The sequence below is a fragment of the Trachurus japonicus genome, chromosome 1 (assembly GCF_045865225.1).
Source record: "Trachurus japonicus isolate A0001 chromosome 1, Traja_1.0".
In the NCBI taxonomy this organism is placed as follows: Eukaryota; Metazoa; Chordata; class Actinopteri; order Carangiformes; family Carangidae; genus Trachurus; species Trachurus japonicus.
Genome location: NC_140907.1, coordinates 29,079,871 through 29,099,793, shown reverse-complemented (window position 1 = coordinate 29,099,793; position 19,923 = coordinate 29,079,871). Strand labels below are relative to the sequence as shown.

At 38.0% G+C, this 19,923-nt stretch overlaps 2 protein-coding genes across 2 annotated transcripts; both read left to right on the top strand.

The window, feature by feature from the left end:
- Positions 1-2,803: 2,803 nt before the first annotated feature.
- LOC146992161 (microfibril-associated glycoprotein 4-like) lies at positions 2,804-5,600 on the top strand. Its single transcript, XM_085789609.1, has 5 exons — positions 2,804-2,815; positions 3,487-3,672; positions 4,399-4,495; positions 4,879-5,046; positions 5,326-5,600. The coding sequence occupies exons 1-5, from the start codon at positions 2,804-2,806 to the stop codon at positions 5,598-5,600; spliced, it is 738 nt and encodes a 245-aa protein (XP_085645735.1).
- Positions 5,601-10,749: 5,149 nt separating this feature from the next.
- LOC146992160 (microfibril-associated glycoprotein 4-like) lies at positions 10,750-13,639 on the top strand. The gene is made up of 5 exons (XM_085789596.1): positions 10,750-10,761; positions 11,675-11,860; positions 12,537-12,633; positions 12,922-13,089; positions 13,359-13,639. Exons 1-5 carry the CDS (start codon positions 10,750-10,752, stop codon positions 13,637-13,639), a joined length of 744 nt encoding a protein of 247 aa, XP_085645722.1.
- Positions 13,640-19,923: the final 6,284 nt, after the last annotated feature.

Below are 19,923 nucleotides of genomic sequence, written 5' to 3'. Positions count from 1 at the left end.
CCAGCGTCTTTCACATTAGGCAGCTGGCAAAGATGAAGCCTTTCCTCACACAAAAGCACTTTGAGACAGTGATCCAGGCCTTTATAACATCTCAGCTGGATTACTGCAATGCACTTTGTTTTGGAGTCAGTCAGTCCTCCCTCGCACGTCTCCAGCTGGTGCAAAATGCAGCCGCTCGCCTCCTAACTGGAGCACGTAAGAGGGAGCATATAACTCCCACCCTGGCCTCCCTCCACTGGCTGCCTGTGCACTTTACAGTCCATTTTAAGATCTTTTATTTGTTTTTAAGTCTTTAAATGGTCTGGCCCCCCCTTCCCTCTCTGAGCTCCTTCAACCCTACGCTCCTGCTCGGTGCCTCAGGTCAGCTGACCTGCTGCTCCTGGAGGTACCGAGGTCCAGACGGAAGCTCAGAGGGGACAGAGCTTTCTCCACTGCTGCTCCAAGATTATGGAACGAGCTGCCGTTGCACATCAGACAAGTCTCCTCACTGTCCATTTTTAAAACTAGTCTTAAAACCCATTTTTACTCCCTAGCTTTCAACTCTGCATGAGACTCTTTTCGTGTTTTAGTGTTTTATGGTTTGCTTTAATTTATTGTTTTATTGTTTCTAATTGCTTTTAAAAACAATGAAACAACTATTCTACTGTCTGTTTTATTTATTTAATTGCCTTTAATTGTTTTATGTCTCTATGTACAGCACTTTGTTTTAAATTATGGTTGTTTTAAAGTGCTATATAAATAAAGTTGAGTGTCATCTTGTTTCAAAATCATTGTCAGACATGATAACTCTGTTGAACAGGTTCATGCACTTGCTTCCTATGTTTTTATACCTGATGCATTTGAATTCAGTTTCCTGATTTTTTTTTTCATATCAAAAAATGTATTTAGTGATTATTGTTTGTGATTGATGCTGATCTGAGTGATAATCAAATAAATACACTTGATTGTTTTAACTTCAATGTTGTCATTTTTTAATATCAGTTTTATTCCTCAGTGTAGAAAATGATCTCACTGTTATTTATAAGGAGTTCATTTCTTCCTCTATTTTTCTCAACTGGCAGTAGCCTACATGCTAATAATTAGCATTAAATACAAATAAAGATGAGGCTGATGGGAACATCTTTAGTTTCACAAGTCATGAACTGAAGTGTTGGATAAATTAAGAGATTGAGCAGATGATGGTGCTGGAGGAGAAGTCATGTGATCATCAGAGTCATCACAGTTTATCCTGTTTGGATCATGTGTCTAAAGTTCACAACACTAACTTCATAGCGGCACTAAAGGATTAAAATTATAATGATTTGACATCTGGGAACCATGAATATCTGTCCAAAGATTTATATCAGTAATATACGTCTAAACTTTAGGCTACAATTTCTCTTTTGAATATTTTATTTTTTACCTTTGTTGTTTTTCATCTGCTGCTGTAACAAGTCAATTTTCCACCTCAAGCTGTAAAGTTCAAAATAAAGCTAATAATAATTTCCCGACCCTGCTCCTCCTCAACCTTCTCCTCTTCCTCCTCCTCATTCACTGTTGGAGAAAAAATTAGGATCCAAAACAGGGCCAGTTGCAATCGAGGATCTTTATTTCCCACATTCAATGATACAAATGAAAGTATCCAAAAGTGTTCAAAAAGTCAGAAAAATACTCATCAAAGCGTCAATAAAACTTCACAAAAATGATTAGAAAAGACAGAGGCGAAGTTCAGTGCATTAGAGTTTACACCCAAAAAATGGACATAAAGCCGAGCCTGTCCCGGACCAGACTAAACTTCTTATCTCTGTGACTTTGTTTTTATACTGTACTGTAAAAGCCCTGCCTTCTTATTAAAATGAGAGGTGAACATGACACTTCTTCCCCAGTGTACGCCCTGTGATTTGTCCAGATGTCATGTTGCGATCTTTCATCAACATAATCTCCACCCTCTACGGCGACTGTATCACATTTTGCCACGTAGCGAGTTCACCCAAGTTCAGCGTCTTTGGCACCACTCTATCTTGCCGGTGGCCGTTATCTACATTGCCCGACCTTCACTCCCCCTGCAGGTGGCTGCACACAAGAACTTAACGGTGCTTTCCCACGCTTTGCACTCATCTCACCTCTATACGTTCTCAGAACTCTGTGCTTTTCCTTTTTTTTTACGCAACATTTCCCCCTGTGAGACTTGAAAGTCTCATTAAAGTAAAAATTACATATAAAGCATGATTACAGCAGATGGTAATGACAAGACAATCAGTAGGTAAAGAGTTTCAGAAGGTCAGAACAAGTAGGAGTTTTTTTAGCAATTTATCATTGTGTGTTTAACAGAATCAGTTGTATACTTAAAATCAGAAACTAAAAAAATACTAAAAATTAAAAGTATGTGAGTCAGACAGCATTTAGTTGAAACCCATAAGTGGTAGCATTAAAAACACTACAAATTCTCAATAATTGCTCAACTTAAATTGTCAATGTATTTAACCACAAAGATGAATACTATAAGTTTTACAGTTAACAGATAGGCTAAACATCTGTCTCCTGCATATATGGTTGTTGGCAAATTGTTTATATGTTATTGCTACACTTTATTTTGCAGGTTGCCGTTATCTACATTGCCCGACCTTCACTCCCCCTGCAGGTGGCTGCACACGCGAACTTAACAGTTCTTTCCCACGCTTCACACTCACCTCTTCCTTCTCTATCATGCTTTTCCTTTTTTTTTACCCAACATAGCCTGTATAAAAACAGGACCACGACAGACATCTCCACTTTCGAGTCTCCAACCTTTCAGAGTTTTTCCCTTCACCTCTGCGACAGCGACATGGGTCTTTGGGTAAGTTGAGCAGCTGACTCTCTCACATTTAATTTACACTAAACATTGTGTGTATCTTTCTGTATGTAGTTTCTGTTTCATCCTGATGCAAATGCAAATTACTGAATCAGTAGAAAGTTTGTCTGCAATATCAACCATTTTAGTAAAGGATTGATGCTTATTATATAAATATTTTCAGTTTTCACACTGATCTACCACAGTTAACTGAGTATTTTGGGGTTTAGACCCAGTGGTCACACAAAGCAACACATTTTAGGTCACCATGGGAACTATCAACTTTTGTTTAGCTAGATAGTTTTTCACTGTGTTTAACAGTTTGTGACGACTGAGTATTAGGGCCACATTGAGGGGGAAAAAATCACAGACTTTGAGAATAAAGTTGTAAATTTATGAGAATAAAGTCATTATGTTTGGTGCATTATGTAACAACTAGCCTAAAAATGCGGCAAAGTTTATATTGCGTTCAAGAATTTTATTACAAAATGTGGCAAATTTTTACATCATGAGGTGAACATTTTATACGTTATTACAAAGTGCAGCAATGGTGACTCCTCAGTCCTGATCCTTCTCGACTTGAGCGCTGCTTTTGACATGTTGGATCACACATAATGCTGAACCCCTAAATTAATATATAAATAAAGTTCATTATCATATTATTATTGTCTACCCAGGTAACACTGTTAGTGGGGCTGCTGGTTTCGGTGGCAGCGGACCAGAGCTACCTGCCCATTGACTGTGATGACGTGTATCGCCATGACAACACCAGCTCCAGTGGGGTGTACACCATCTACCCAGGAGGCCCCACCTCACCCCTGCACGTCCTCTGTGACATGGACACTGACGGGGGCAGATGGACCGTCAGTACACTACACCTCATATCTGATTAGAGTTCAGATTTGACAATGAGACTTAAAAAGCCAAAACAAAAGTGGAGCCATTGATAAAAAAAAAATACAGTATATATATTGTTTCAGTGTTTAACAAGTGTTGTGACTTCTCTCCTTTGAGACTTGTCACTTAAATGATCATCATCTGATTTGTCAGAGTTCACATCCTGTGGCAGCTGGCACAGTTTTCTTTATAGAAAAATATATTTTAAAAAAACATTAGTGTATTTAATTACATGAAAATGCCTGATTTTGTTGAACTGAAATTTTATTTGTTGTAATTAAATATAGCCTAATAATAACAAAACATTTTAAAATGTATTTTCTCATGAAGTAGCCCAAGTAAACAATATTTACAGCAGCAAAGACTTGTTTTTACAAAGTCTGAGAAAGTTACCAGTGTCCATGTTGTATAATTTAGTTAGTCCATCACCGCAGCAGTTTGTTGTGATGATGTTCATATCAGGAATCTCTGTCACTTAAACATGTGACAGAGCACAGTGTGACAGAAAAATAAAAGACACTACAGCAACTGTGATTGCTGTTTACAGACCAGATAGTCATCAAACTCACCTGGTTCAGTTGAAAAGATTTTTTAGTTTTTCTTTCTTTCTTTTTTTTTAAAGTGATATCAAGTCCTGCTAATTGAATACAGTTTTATTTTGGTTGACTGAATTGTTGTGATTCTTCTTTCAGGTCTTTCAGAGGAGGTTGGATGGGAGTGAAAACTTCTACAGGCCATGGGAACATTACAAGAACGGATTTGGGAATGTAGCAGGGGAGCACTGGCTGGGTGAGTCCTAGAGGGAGAATTACAGGTATAAAGTATCTATGGATTAAATATGCTCTTGTTACACAACAGGCAGCGGCTTTAACCAAAAAAAACTAAAACAAAAAACTAAAAGAAGCTGCACAACCTGCAGCAGGAACCCCTTCTCAGTCAGACAGTCAGTGAGTGGCTGGTGAACACAGCGGAGCATTTAGCAGTGAACCTGAACATATAGAAATATTAAAGAGCCTTGGTGCAAGAGGTGAAGTGGAATCAGAGCTGTGTGTGTGTGTGTGTGTGTGTGTGTGTGTGTGTGTGTGTGTGTGTGTGTGTGTGTGTGTGTGTGTGTGTGTGTGTGTGTGTGTGTGTGTGTGTGTGTGTGTGTGTGTGTGTGTGTGTCTCCTCAGGTCTGGACAACATCTTCCTGCTGACGATGAGGAAGAAGAACGAGCTGCGGGTGGACATGGAGGACTTTGAGGGAGGGGAGGCCTTTGCTCAGTATTCGTCTTTCTTCGTCGACTCTGAGAGGGAAGGATATCAGCTGGATCTGGGCGGCTTCACAGGAGGAACGGCAGGTGAGGGTCACTTCAGTGGAAATGTTTCCTTTTCTTACTTTCAGGTATTCAACAATGAGCCAGGTGAAGACTGAATGTTACACTGTGGACAAACAGGCTAAAATAATACTACAGTACATGATTATTGTGAATTCTGTAAAAATTATTTTAGAAAACAGAAAAAATTGGCAGTTTCATTGATTTCACTGTATGAACAAACAAATTTATTTTAGCTGAATTAACTGCAATTCTTTTTCCCTGTTCCAAATTGAAATTACATTTTGACTCTGTTGTTTCAAGGGGACAGTTTAACGGCCCGCCACAACTTCATGAAGTTCTCCACATATGACAAAGACCAGGATAACGATGGGGATCAACACTGTGCTCAGCTATATCTTGGTGGATTCTGGTACAGCAACTGCCACGACGCAAACCCCAACGGCCTGTACGCACCTGATGGTGTCAACTATGATCATGTCTCAATTGAATGGCGATCATGGAAAGGCAGGAACTACTCCCTTAAGACCATCACCATGAAAATCAGATCAGTCACTAAGTATCCATGCACTTATTGATCTGATCAGCTGTAGATCAATGAGATAATCACGCCCTCCATCAGGGTTGGAGAGCTGGGATGTTCGGTCATATAATCACTAGTCTGACTGGACTTAATGCCAACAATAACCTCTGAATCAAAATGATCATAAAATGTGTTTTTTGTTTCTTTCCTACTCATCTTGTTTCAAAATCTCTGTCAGACATGATAACTCTGTTGAACAGGTTCATGCACTGATGTATTGAAATACAGTTTCTTCTAAAAAAAATGTATTCAGTGATTATTGTTTGTGATTGATGCTGTTCTGAGTGATTATCAAATAAACTTGATTGTTTCAACTCTGCTTTTATTTTTGAAGTTGTCATTTTTTAGTATCAGTTTAATTCCTTGTAGAAAATTATCTCATAATGATTCAGATTTATCCTGTATTATTTTCTACTGGTACTACATGCTAATTAGAATTAAATACAAATTAAAGATGAGGTTGATGGGAACATCTTTAGTTTCACAAGTCATGAACTGGAGTGTTGGATAAATGAAGAATTTGAGCAGATGATGGTGCTGGAGGAGAAGTCATGTGATCATCAGAGTCATCACAGTTCATCCTGTTTGGATCATGTGTCTAAAGTTCACAACATTACTGTCAACCTCATGGTGGCACTCGAGGAAAAGTTATTATGATGTGACATCTAGAAACGATGAGTATCTGTCCAAAGATTGGTATTGGTATAAGTCTAAACTTTAGACTACAATGTCTCTTTTTAGTATTTTATTTTTTACCTTTGTTGTTTTTCATTTGCTGTTGTAACAAGTACATTTTCCATCAGTGGGATCAATAAAAAGTCTTGTCTTATCTGCATTTATGACGGAAACAACCTCAGAGCTTTACAGTATCTTCAAAACAAAGCTAATAATAATTTTCTAACCCTGCTCCTCCCCATCCTTCTCCTCTTCTTCTTCTTCTTCCTCCTCCTCCTCATATACATATAGCCTGTATAAAACATTTTTTTTAATGGCTGACCGGCTACAAAAACAGGACCACAGGGCGGCAGGTGAGGGTCACTTCAGTGGAAATGTTTCCTTTTCTTACTTTTAGGTATTCAACAATGAGCCAGGTGAAGGCTGAATGTTACACTGTGGACAAACAGGCTAAAAAAAATACGACATGATTTTTGTGAACTAAACTTTGTAAGAATAATTTTAGAAAATAGAAACATTTAGCAGTTTCACTGATTTCACTGTATAAACAAACACATTTCTTTTAGCTGGATTAATTGCATCTTTCCCCCTCCATTCCAAGTGGAAATTACATTTTGACTCTGTTGTCTCTAGGGGACAGTTTATCATTCGCTGACTCCATGAAGTTCACCACCAATGACAAAGACCAGGATGTGTGGAATATAAACTCTGCTCAGTATTATCTTGGTGGATTCTGGTACGGTGGCTGCCACAGCACAAACCCCAACGGCCTGTAGACAATTCCCGTCAAATATAATTAAGTCCAATCGTCAAAACACACTGAAATATCAACCATTATTAATTAATGCTTATTATGTAAATATTTTCAGTTTTCACACTGATCTTACACATGATAGGTGTAATACTCAACAGGATACCGTGGCACCTTTAAACGAAAGCACATTTCACACTGATCTACCACAGTTAACTGAGTATTTTGGGGTTTGGACCCAGTGGTCACACAAAGCAATGCATTTTAAGTGACATGGGAACTATCAACTTTTGTTCAGCTAGCTAGTTTTTCACTATGTTAAACAGTTTTAGTTTGTTACCATGGAGTATTAGGGCCACATTGACAGTGATTTTAAATCGGATCGGCAAATTAGTGCTGTAGTGAAGTCCAGCTTCTTTCAGATTAGGCAGCTGACAAAGATGAAGCCTTTCCTCACACTAAAGCACTTTGAGACAGTGATCCTCGCCTTTATAACATCTCGGCTGGATTACTGCAATGCACTTTGTTTTGGAGTCAGTCAGTCCTCCCTCGCACGTCTCCAGCTGGTGCAAAATGCAGCCGCTCGCCTCCTAACTGGAGCACGTAAGAGGGAGCATATAACTCCCACCCTGGCCTCCCTCCACTGGCTGCCTGTGCACTTTACAGTCCATTTTAAGATTATTTTATTTGTTTTTAAGTCTTTAAATGGTCTGGCCCCCCCTTCCCTCTCTGAGCTCCTTCAACCCTACGCTCCTGCTCGGTGCCTCAGGTCAGCTGACCTGCTGCTCCTGGAGGTACCGAGGTCCAGACGGAAGCTCAGAGGGGACAGAGCTTTCTCCACTGCTGCTCCAAGATTATGGAACGAGCTACCGTTGCACATCAGACAAGTCTCCTCTCTGTCCATTTTTAAAACTAGTCTTAAAACCCATTTTTACTCCCTGGCTTTCAACTCTGCATGAGACTCTGCTCTTGTTTTAGCGTTTTATGGTTTGCTTTTATTTATTGTTTTATTGTTTCTAATTGCTTTTAAAAACAATGAAACAACTATTCTACTGTCTGTTTTATTTGTTTGATTGCCTTTGATTGTTTTATGTCTCTATGTACAGCACTTTGTTTTCAACTATGGTTGTTTTAAAGTGCTATATAAATAAAGTTGAGTTGAGTTGAGAGTTGAGTACGCACCTGATGTTGCCGCATTTTTCTTTTTTAAAAAATTTGCTAAATTTCTACATTCCTGTTTTTTTCTGTCAAGATGGGGTGCTGAGTGTACATTAATGAGAAATAAAATGAACTTTTTTGATTTTAGCAAATGGCTGCAATGAAACAAAGAGTGAAAATTTTAAAGGGGTCTGAATACTTGCCGTACCCACTGTATTTGCAATCAGAGGTGTAATAGAATATAGACAACTTATAATACATAATTTACATAATAATACTGTGACTTGTTAGGTCGTTAATCGTAACAAAGGAAACAAATTGGGTGTATTACACCAGACACCATCAAGAACACTGAAAAACAAGAAAATCGAAGGTGGCAATGAATACGGTAGAGGGGCCCACACCGATATTCTTTCAGGGGGCCCAGAATTCCTAGCAACTGCCCTGCCTCCATCAGGGTTGGAGAGCTGGGATGTTCGGGCATATAATCACTAGTCCGACTGGACTTAATGCCAACAATAACCTCTGAATCAAAATGATCATAAAATGTGTTTTATTTTTTTCTTTCTCACTCATCTTGTTTCAAAATCTCTGTTGAACAGGTGCATGCACTTCCTATGTTTTTATACCTGATGCATTTAAATTCAGTTTCCTGATTTTCTTTTTCATATCAAAGATTTTATTCAGTGATTATTGTTTGTGATTGATGCTGATCTGAGTGATTATCAAATAAATACACTTGATTGTTTTAACTTCAATGTTGTCATTTTTTAATATCAGTTTTATTCCACGTAGAAAATGATCTCACTGTTATTTATAAGGAGTTCATTTTTTCCTCTCTTTTTCTCAACTAGTTGTACATGCTAATAATTAGCACTAAATACAAATAAAGATGAGACTGATTGGAACATCTTTAGTTTGCAAGTCATAAACTGGAGTGTTGGATAAATGAAAAAATTGAGCAGATGATGGTGCTGAAGAAGAAGTCGTGTGATCATCAGAGTCATCACAGTTCATCCTGTTTGGATCATGTGTCTAAAGTTCACAACACTAACTTCATAGTGGCACTAAAGGATTAAAATTATAATGATTTGACATCTGGGAACCATGAATATCTGTCCAAAGATTTATATCAGTAATATACGTCTAAACGTTAGGCTACAATGTGTCTTTAATTTTTTTTTTTTTTTTTTTTTTACCTTTCTTGTTTTTCATCTGCTGCTGCAACAAGTACATTTTCCACCTCAAGTTGTATCTTCAAAATAAATCTAATGATAATTTCCCGACCCTGCTCCTCCTCAACCTTCTCCTCTTCCTCCTCCTCATTCACTGTTGGAGAAAAAATTAGGATCCAAAACAGGGCCAGTTGTGATCGAGGATCTTTATTTCCCGCATTCAATGATACAAATTAAAGTATCCAAAAGTGTTCAAAAAGTCAGAAAAATACTCATCAAAGCGTCAATATAACTTCACAAAAATGATTAGAAAAGACGGAGACGAAGTTCAGTGCATTAGAGTTTACACCCCAAAAAAATGGACATAAAGCCGAGCCTGTCCCGGACCAGACTAAACTTCTTATCTCTGTGACTTTGTTTTTATACTGCACTGTAAAAGCCCTGCCTTCTTATTAAAATGAGAGGTGAACATGACACTTCTTCCCCAGTGTACGCCCTGTGATTTGTCCAGATGTCATGTTGCGATCTTTCATCAACATAGTCTCCACCCTATACGGCGACTGTATCACATTTTGCCACGTAGCGAGTTCACCCAAGTTCAGCGTCTTTGGCACCACTCTATCTTGCCGGTGGCCGTTATCTACATTGCCCGACCTTGACTCCCCCTGCAGGTGGCTGCACACGCGAACTTAACGGTGCTTTCCCACGCTTTGCACTCATCCCACCTCACTTTTTCAGAACTTTTCCCTTTTTCACGCAACATTCCCCCCTGTGAGACTTGAAAGTCTCATTAAAGTAAAAATGACATACAATGCATGATTACAGCAGATGGTAATGACAAGACAATCAGTAGGTAAAGAGTTTCAGAAGGTCAGAACAAGTAGGAGTTTTTTTTAGCAATTTATCGTTGTGTGTTTATCAGAAACAGTTGTATACTTAAAATCAGAAACTAAAAATACTAAAAACTAAAAGTATGTATTATATGAGTCAGACCGCAAAATAAATCCTCAATAAGTGCTCAACTTTAATAATTGTCAATGTATTGAACCACAAAAATGAGTATTATAAGTTTTACAGTTAACAGATAGGCTAAACATCTGTCTCCTTCATATATGGTTGTTGGCAAATTGTTTATGTTATTGCTACACTTTATTTTGCAGGTTGCCGTTATCTACGTTGCCCGACCTTCACTCCCCCTGCAGGTGGCTGCACACGCGAACTTAACAGTTCTTTCCCACGCTTCACACTCACCCCTTCCTTCTCTATCATGCTTTTCCTTTTTTTTTACCCAACATAACCTGTATAAAAACAGGACCACGGCAGACATCTCCACTTTCGAGTCTCCAACCTTTCAGAGTTTTTCCCTTCACCTCCGCGACAGCGACATGGGTCTTTGGGTAAGTTGAGCAGCTGACTCTCTCACATTTAATTTACACTAAATATTCTGTGTATCTGCTTTTGTGTAAGTAGTTTCTGTTTCATACTGATGCACATGCTAATTACTGAATCAGGAGAAAGTTTGTCTAAAATATCAACCATTTTAATAAAGGATTAATGCTTATTTTGTAAATATTTTTTGTTTTCACACTGATCTACCACAGTTAACTGAGTATTTTTGGGGTTTGAACCCAGTGGTCACACAAAGCAATACATTTTAATTCACCATGGGAACTATCAACTTTTTCACTGTGTTTAACATAGTTTGTTATGACTCAGTATTAGGGCCACGTTGAGAAAGAAAAATCACAGACTTTGAGAATAAAGTTGTACATTTTATGAGAAAACTGTCATGATGTAACAACGCCGCATTTTGTAATAAAATTCTTGAATGCAATATATGATAACCATTGTTGGTACATAATGCATCATATTATTACATTTTCTTAATGCAATATCTGCATTTTGTAATAATTTGGTGCATTATGTAACAACTAATTACAAAATGTGGCAAAGTTTATATTGCCAGAACTAAGAAAAAATCTGCACACCATAAGAGCTCCCTTTCAAGGATTTAATAGCATAGTGACGTTTCGAGCACAATGCTCTTTTTCAAACTGCTGCGTAAAAAAAAGTTTATATTGCCTTCAAGAATTTTATTACAAAATATGTCAGATTATTACAAAATGTGGCGTTATTACATCATGAGATGTAAATTTAATACATTATTACAAAGTGCATCAATGGTGACTCCTCAGTCCTGATCCTTCTCGACTTGAGCGCTGCTTTTGACATGTTGGATCACACATGATGCTGAACCCCTAAATTAATATATAAATAAAGTTCATTATCATATTATTATTGTCTACCCAGGTAACACTGTTAGTGGGGCTGCTGGTTTCGGTGGCAGCGGACCAGAGCTACCTGCCCATTGACTGTGATGACGTGTATCGCCATGACAACACCAGCTCCAGTGGGGTGTACACCATCTACCCAGGAGGCCCCACCTCACCCCTGCACGTCCTCTGTGACATGGACACTGACGGGGGCAGATGGACCGTCAGTACACTACACCTCATATCTGATTAGAGTTCAGATTTGATGATGAGACTTAAAAAGCCAAAACAAAAGTGGAGCCATTGATAAAAAAAAAAAGTATTGTTTCAGTTTTCAACAAGTGTTGTGACTTCTCTCCTTTGAGACTTCTCACTTAAATGATCATCATCTGATTAGTCAGCTGTCAGAGTTCACATCCTGTGGCAGCTTTTTCTTTATAGAAAAAAAAATGCATTAGTTTATTTAAATAACTAAAAATGCCTGATTTTGTTTACCTGATGTTGTAATTAAATATAGCCTAATAACAACAAAACATTTTAAAATGTATTTTCTCATGAAGTAGCCCAAGTAAACAATATTTACAGCAGCAAACACTTGTTTTTAGAAAGTCTGAGAAAGTTACCAGTGTCCATGTTGTATAATTGAGTTAGTCCATCACCGCAGCAGTTTGTTGTGATGATGTTCATATCAGGAATCTCTGTCACTTAAACATGTGACAGAGCACAGTGTGACAGAAAAATAAAAGACACTACAGCAACTGTGATTGCTGTTTACAGACCAGATAGTCATCAAACTCACCTGGTTCAGTTGAAAAGATTTTTCTTCAGTGATCTCAAGTCCTGCTAATTGAATACAGTTTTATTTTAGTTGACTGAATTGTTGTGATTCTCCCTTTCAGGTCTTTCAGAGGAGGTTGGATGGGAGTGAAAACTTCTACAGGCCATGGGAACATTACAAGAACGGATTTGGGAATGTAGCAGGGGAGCACTGGCTGGGTGAGTCCTAGAGGGAGAATTACAGGTATATTAAAGTATCTGTGGATCAAATATGCTCTCATTACGCTGTTTTCAGTCACTACAGGCAGCAGATTTGACAAAAAAGAAAAGAAAAGAAGCTGTACACATGTCAGTCAGACAGTCAGTGAGTGGCTGGTGAACACAGCGGAGCATTTAGGAGTGAAACTGAAAGTATAAAAATATTATAGAGCCTTGGTGCAAGAGGTGAAGTGGAATCAGAGCTGTGTGTGTGTGTGTGTGTGTGTGTGTGTGTGTGTGTGTCCTCAGGTCTGGACAACATCTTCCTGCTGACGATGAGGAAGAAGAACGAGCTGCGGGTGGACATGGAGGACTTTGAGGGAGGGGAGGCCTTTGCTCAGTATTCGTCTTTCTTCGTCGACTCTGAGAGGGAAGGATATCAGCTGGATCTGGGCGGCTTCACAGGAGGAACGGCAGGTGAGGGTCACTTCAGTGGAAATGTTTCCTTTTCTTACTTTTAGGTCTTCAACAATGAGCCAGGTGAAGGCCGAATGTTACACTGTGGACAAACAGGCTTAAAAAATACTACATGGTTTTTGTGAATTCTGTAAAAATAATTTTAGAAATTAGAAAAATTTAGCACTTTCACTGATTTCACTGTATAAACAAGCAAATTTCTTTTAGCTGAATTAGCTGCTATTTTCCCCCCGTTCCAAATGGAGATTACATTTTACTCTGTTGTTTAGGTGACAGTTTAACATACTTCAACTCCATGAAGTTCACCACCTTTGACAAAGACCTGGATGTGTGGGATAAAAACTGTGCTCACCACTGTCTTGGTGGATTCTGGTACAGAGACTGCAACCAAGCAAACCCCAACGGCCTGTACGCACCTGATGGCACTAATAGTGTCTGGAACGGTGTAAGTTTCCCAATCCAATGGCCCGCATGGAAAGACTGGAACTACTCCCTTAAGACTATCACCATGAAAATCAGATCAGTCGCTAAGTATCCATGCACTTATTGATCTGATCAGCTGTAGATCAATGAGATAATCACGCCCTCCATCAGGGTTGGAGAGCTGGGATGTTCGGGCATATAATCACTAGTCCGACTGGACTTAATGCCAACAATAACCTCTGAATCAAAATCATCATAAAAGTTTTTTTTTTTCTTTCACACTCATCTTGTTTCAAAATCACTGTCAGACATGATAACTCTGTTGAACAGGTTCATGCACTGATGTATTTAATTTCAGTTTCTTTGTTTTTTTCTGATAAAAAATGTATTTAGTGATTATGGTTTGTGATTGATGCTGTTCTGAGTGATTATTAAATAAATAAACTTGATCGTTTCAACTCTGCTTTTATTTTTGAAGTTGTCATTTTTAGTGTCAGTTTCATTCCTCGTAGTAAATGATCTCATAATTATTTAGTTTTTTCTTGTATTATTTTCAACTGGTTGTACATGCTAATTGGCATTAAATACAAATTAAAGATGAGGCTGATGGCTGAACATCTTAGTTTCACAAGTCATTAACTGGAGTGTTGGATCAGTTTTATTCCGAGTTCAATTTTTCAGCCAGCGGTACAGTACATGCTAATTCGAACGAAATGAACTTAAGTGTTTGATAAATGAAGAATTTGAGCAGATGATGGTGCTAGAGGAGAAGTCATGTGATCATCAGAGTCATCACAGTTCATCCTGTTTGGATCATGTGTCTAAAGTTCACAACATTACTGTCAACCTCGTGGTGGCACTCGAGGAAAAGTTATTATGACTGGACATCTGGGAACAATGAATATCTGTACAAAGTTTGGTATCAGTAATATAAGTCTAAACTTTAGGCTAAAAAGTCCCTTTTAGTTTTTTCTTTTTCATTTGCTGCTGTAACAAGTACATTTCATCAGTGGGGTCAATAAAAAGTCTTGTCTTTTCCTTTATTATGTGCATTTCAGTCAGACAACTCACGATTAAAAATGTTTATTGCAGCCTCATTACATATTTGAATTTGGTGTCAAGGCTCAGACTTCGTCACTCCCTGAGAAAAGGATTTCATTAAAGATTATGGGAGTGATGAGTGACTATCTTAACCCGGAGCCTACAGGTGGATGCTGGGGTGGTGGTGCGTCAGAAAATAGGGTACCGCTGAGAGATGCTGCTGTGTCATAGACGAGCAAAGAGGACAATGGGTAAATCACCCATTTTAAATAGACCGCCAGATTGAGAGGGTGTGTGTATGATGTCATGAGAGTGACGCAGCGCAGCTCGAGTTGGCTGCCTGAACTAGCTCGCAGGCTTCGCTCCATTTATGACAGAAACAACCTCAAGCTTTACAGTGACTTCAAAACAAAGCTAATAATAATTTTCTAACCCTGCTCCTCCCCATCCTTCTCTTTTTCCTCCTCCTCCTCCTCCTCATATACATATAGCCTGTATAAAACATGTTTTTAATGGCTGACCGGCAAAAAAACAGGACCACAGCAGACATCTCCACTCTCTTTTCCCTTCACCTCCTCTTCTTTTTTGCTCTGAAACAACAACACGTATTTTTCCTCACACAGAGCTTAGCTCCTACAGACATGGGTCTTTGGGTAAGTTGAGCCGCTGACTCTCTCCCATTTAATTTACACTAAACATTGTGTGTGTCTGTGTTTGTGTGTAAGTAGTTTCTGTTTCATCCTGATGCAAATGCAAATTACCGAATCAGTAGAAAGTTTATCTGAAATATCAACCATTTTAATAAAGGATTAATGCTTCAGCCACACTGATCTACCACAGTTAACTGAGTATTTTGGGGTTTGGACCCAGTGGTCACACAAAGCAATGCATTTTAAGTGACATGGGAACAATCAACTTTTGTTCAGCTATAGTTTTTCACTGTGTTAAACAGTTTTAGTTTGTTACCATGGAGTATTAGGGCCACATTGACAGTGATTTTAAATTGGATCAGCAAATTAGTGCTGTAGTGAAGTCCAGCTTCTTTCAGATTAGGCAGCTGGCAAAGGTGAAGTCTTTCCTCACACTAAAGCACTTTGAGACAGTGATCCACGCCTTTATAACATCTCGGCTGGATTACTGCAATGCACTTTGTTTTGGAGTCAGTCAGTCCTCCCTCGCACGTCTCCAGCTGGTGCAAAATGCAGCCGCTCGCCTCCTAACTGGAGCACGTAAGAGGGAGCATATAACTCCCACCCTGGCCTCCCTCCACTGGCTGCCTGTGCACTTTACAGTCCATTTTAAGATTATTTTATTTGTTTTTAAGTCTTTAAATGGTCTGGCCCCCCCTTCCCTCTCTGAGCTCCTTCAACCCTACGCTCCTGCTCGGTGCCTCAGGTCAGCTGACCTGCTGCTCCTGGAGGTACCGAGGTCCAGACGGAAGCTCAGAGGGGACAGAGCTTTCTCCACTGCTGCTCCAAGATTATGGAACGAGCTGCCGTTGCACATCAGACAAGTGTCTCCTCACTGTCCATTTTAAAACTAGTCTTAAAACCCATTTTAATCCCTGGCTTTCAACTCTGCATGAGACTCTTTTCGTGTTTTAGTGTTTTATGGTTTGCTTTAATTTATTGTTTTATTGTTTCTAATTGCTTTTAAAAACAATGAAACAACTATTCTACTGTCTGTTTTATTCATTTAATTGCCTTTAATAGTCCAGGCAATTTAGCTCATTTTGGACCCAAAAATAGAACTAATTGTCACAGAAGGTTTTTCACCATACATCATTTCTATGAGGTGTCTAGAACAACATACTAAAAGTCCTAAGAAATCCTAGTTGGGGAAATATGTTTAATTTGCATCATTATTTACTGTATAAAGTCTATGGTGCCGACAACAATACACCCCAATGGGGCTATTTTTTTCCTTTACTCCTATCACAATGAAACTTTACATGATGAAAGTATCCATGAAATGTAACATTTTTTGTATTACAAGTTTCTTTGAAAATTAATTTGAATATGCAAATGAGCCGTACACTAATCAAATATGCCCAAAATACACCCGAATAGGCTTCTTTTTTTCCTTTACTCCTACCACAATGAAACTTTACACAATGAAAGTAGACATTAAAAGTAACATTTTTTTGTATTACAAGTTTCTTGGAAAATGAATTTGAATATGCAAATGAGCCTTACACTAATGGAATATGCCCAAAATACACCCGAATAGGCTTATTTTCTTCCTTTACTCCTACCACAATCACACTTATAAAACTTACTCACACAATAAAAGTATACATGAAAAGTAACATTTCTGTATTTCAAGTTTCTTGGAAAATTAATTTAAAATATGTAAATGAGATCAACACTAATTGATTTATGGTCAAGAAGCCATAAAGCCGCAAGCAGCAAAAACAGGAGCCAAATAACTTAGTTCTTAGTCCCACTCATATATTGTTGAACATAACAGCATATTTAATATAACATCACACACAGTCGTTGAAACGACTTTGATGAATTCTGACTTTCTTCTGATGTTCTCTGCAAACTGGGAGGAAAGTCGTTAGGTAAGGCTTGTTCGCTAATAAAAAAAAAAGAATTTAGAAAGCAACTGGAGACAAGACTGTGCAATCAATTCTTAAGGTCAATATAGGTCTTTTAAGTGTGGCAAGTGGCATGTGTGTATGCATAAGTCAAGTGTGGCAAGTGACAGCACTCAGTGCATAGGTGAACTTATTGAATGGACATGAATGTGTTAGTTATTTGGCCCCTCTTGCTGCTTGTGGCTTTATGGCTTCTTGACCATAAGTCAATTAGCGTTGAGCTCATTTACATATTTAAAATTAATTTTCCAAGAAACTTGAAATACAGAAATGTTACTTTTCATGTATACTTTCATTGTGTGAAGTGTGATTGTGGTAGGAGTAAAGGAAGAAAATAAACCTATTCGGGTGTATTTTGGGCATATTCCATTAGTGTATTGCTCATTTGCATATTCAAATTCATTTTCCAAGAAACTTGTAATACAAAAAATGTTACTTTTAATGTCTATTTTCATTGTGTAAAGTTTCATTGTGGTAGGAGTAAAGGAAGAAAATAAGCCTATTCGGGTGTATTTTGGGCATATTCCATTAGTGTATTGCTCATTTGCATATTCAAATTCATTTTCCAAGAAACTTGTAATACAAAAAATGTTACTTTTAATGTCTATTTTCATTGTGTAAAGTTTCATTGTGGTAGGAGTAAAGGAAAAAAAGAAGCCTATTCGGGTGTATTTTGGGCATATTTGATTAGTGTGAGGCTCATTTGCATATTCAAATTCATTTTCAAAGAAACTTGTAATACAAAAAATGTTACATTTCATGGATACTTTCATTGTGTAAAGTTTCATTGTGATAGGAGTAAAGGGAAAAAATAGCCCCATTGGGGTGTATTGTTGTCGGCACCATAGACTTTATACAGTAAATAATGATGAGAATTAAACATATTTCCCCAACTAGGATTTCTTAGGACTTTTAGTATGTTGTTCTAGACACCACATAGAAATGATGTATGGTGAAAAACCTTCTGTGACAATTAGTCTGTCGTAAAACGCTATTTTGCCTGGACTATAATTGTTTTATGTCTCTATGTACAGCACTTTGTTTTAAATTATGGTTGTTTTAAAGTGCTATATAAATAAAGTTGAGTTGAGAGTTGAGTAGGCTACTCACTCATCTTGTTTCAAAATCATTGTCAGACATGACAACTCTGTTGAACAGGTTCATGCACTTGCTTCCTATGTTTTTATACCAGATGCATTTGAATTCAGTTTCCTGATTTTTTTTTCATATCAAAAAATGTATTTAGTGATTATTGTTTGTGATTGATGCTGATCTGAGTGATAATCAAATAAATACACTTGATTGTTTTAACTTCAATGTTGTCATTTTTTAATATCAGTTTTATTCCTCAGTGTAGAAAATGATCTCACTGTTATTTATAAGGAGTTCATTTCTTCCTCTATTTTTCTCAACTGGCAGTAGCCTACATGCTAATAATTAGCACTAAATACAAATAAAGATGAGACTGATGGGAACATCTTTAGTTTCACAAGTCATGAACTGGAGTGTTGGATAAATGAAAAGATTGAGCAGATGATGGTGCTGGAGGAGAAGTCATGTGAGTCATCACAGTTCATCCTGTTTGGATCATGTGTCTAAAGTTCACAACACTAACTTCATAGCGGCACTAAAGGATTAAAATTATAATGATTTGACATCTGGGAACCATGAATATCTGTCCAAAGATTTATATCAGTAATATACTTCTAAACTTTAGGCTACAATGTCTCTTTTTAGTATTTCATTCTTTACCTTTGTTGTTTTTCATCTGCTGCTGTAACAAGTCAATTTTCCACCTCAAGCTGTATCTTCAAAATAAAGCTAATAATAATTTCCCGACCCTGCTCCTCCTCAACCTTCTCCTCTTCCTCCTCCTCATTCACTGTTGGAGAAAAAATTAGGATCCAAAACAGGGCCAGTTGTGATCGAGGATCTTTATTTCCCGCATTCAATAATACAAATGAAAGTATCCAAAAGTGTTCAAAAAGTCAGAAAAATTGTCATCAAAGCGTCAATAAAACTTCATAAAAATGATTAGAAGACGGAGACGAAGTTCAGTGCATTAGAGTTTACAGCCAAAGAAATGGACATAAAGCCGAGCCTGTCCCGGACCAGACTAAACTTCTTCTCTCTGTGACTTTGTTTTTATACTGTACTGTAAAAGCCCTGCCTTCTTATTAAAATGAGAGGTGAACATGACACTTCTTCCCCAGTGTACGCCCTGTGATTTGTCCAGATGTCATGTTGCGATCTTTCATCAACATAATCTCCACCCTCTACGGCGACTGTATCACATTTTGCCACGTAGCGAGTTCACCCAAGTTCAGCGTCTTTGGCACCACTCTATCTTGCCGGTGGCCGTTATCTACATTGCCCGACCTTGACTCCCCCTGCAGGTGGCTGCACACGAGAACTTAACGGTGCTTTCCCACGCTTTGCACTCATCCCACCTCTATACGTTCTCAGAACTCCGTGCTTTTCCTTTTTTTACGTAACATTCCCCCCTGTGAGACTTGAAAGTCTCATTAAAGTAAAAATTACATATAAAGCATGATTACAGCAGATGGTAATGACAAGACAATCAGTAGGCAAAGAGTTTCAGAAGGTCAGAACAAGTAGGAGTTTTTTTTTTAGCAATTTATCACTAAGATCAGAAACTAAAAAATACTAAAAAGTATGTATTATATGAGTCAGACCGCATTTAGTTGCAACCCATAGCATTAAAAATACTAAAAATCCTCAATAGTGCCAACTTTAATTGTCAATGT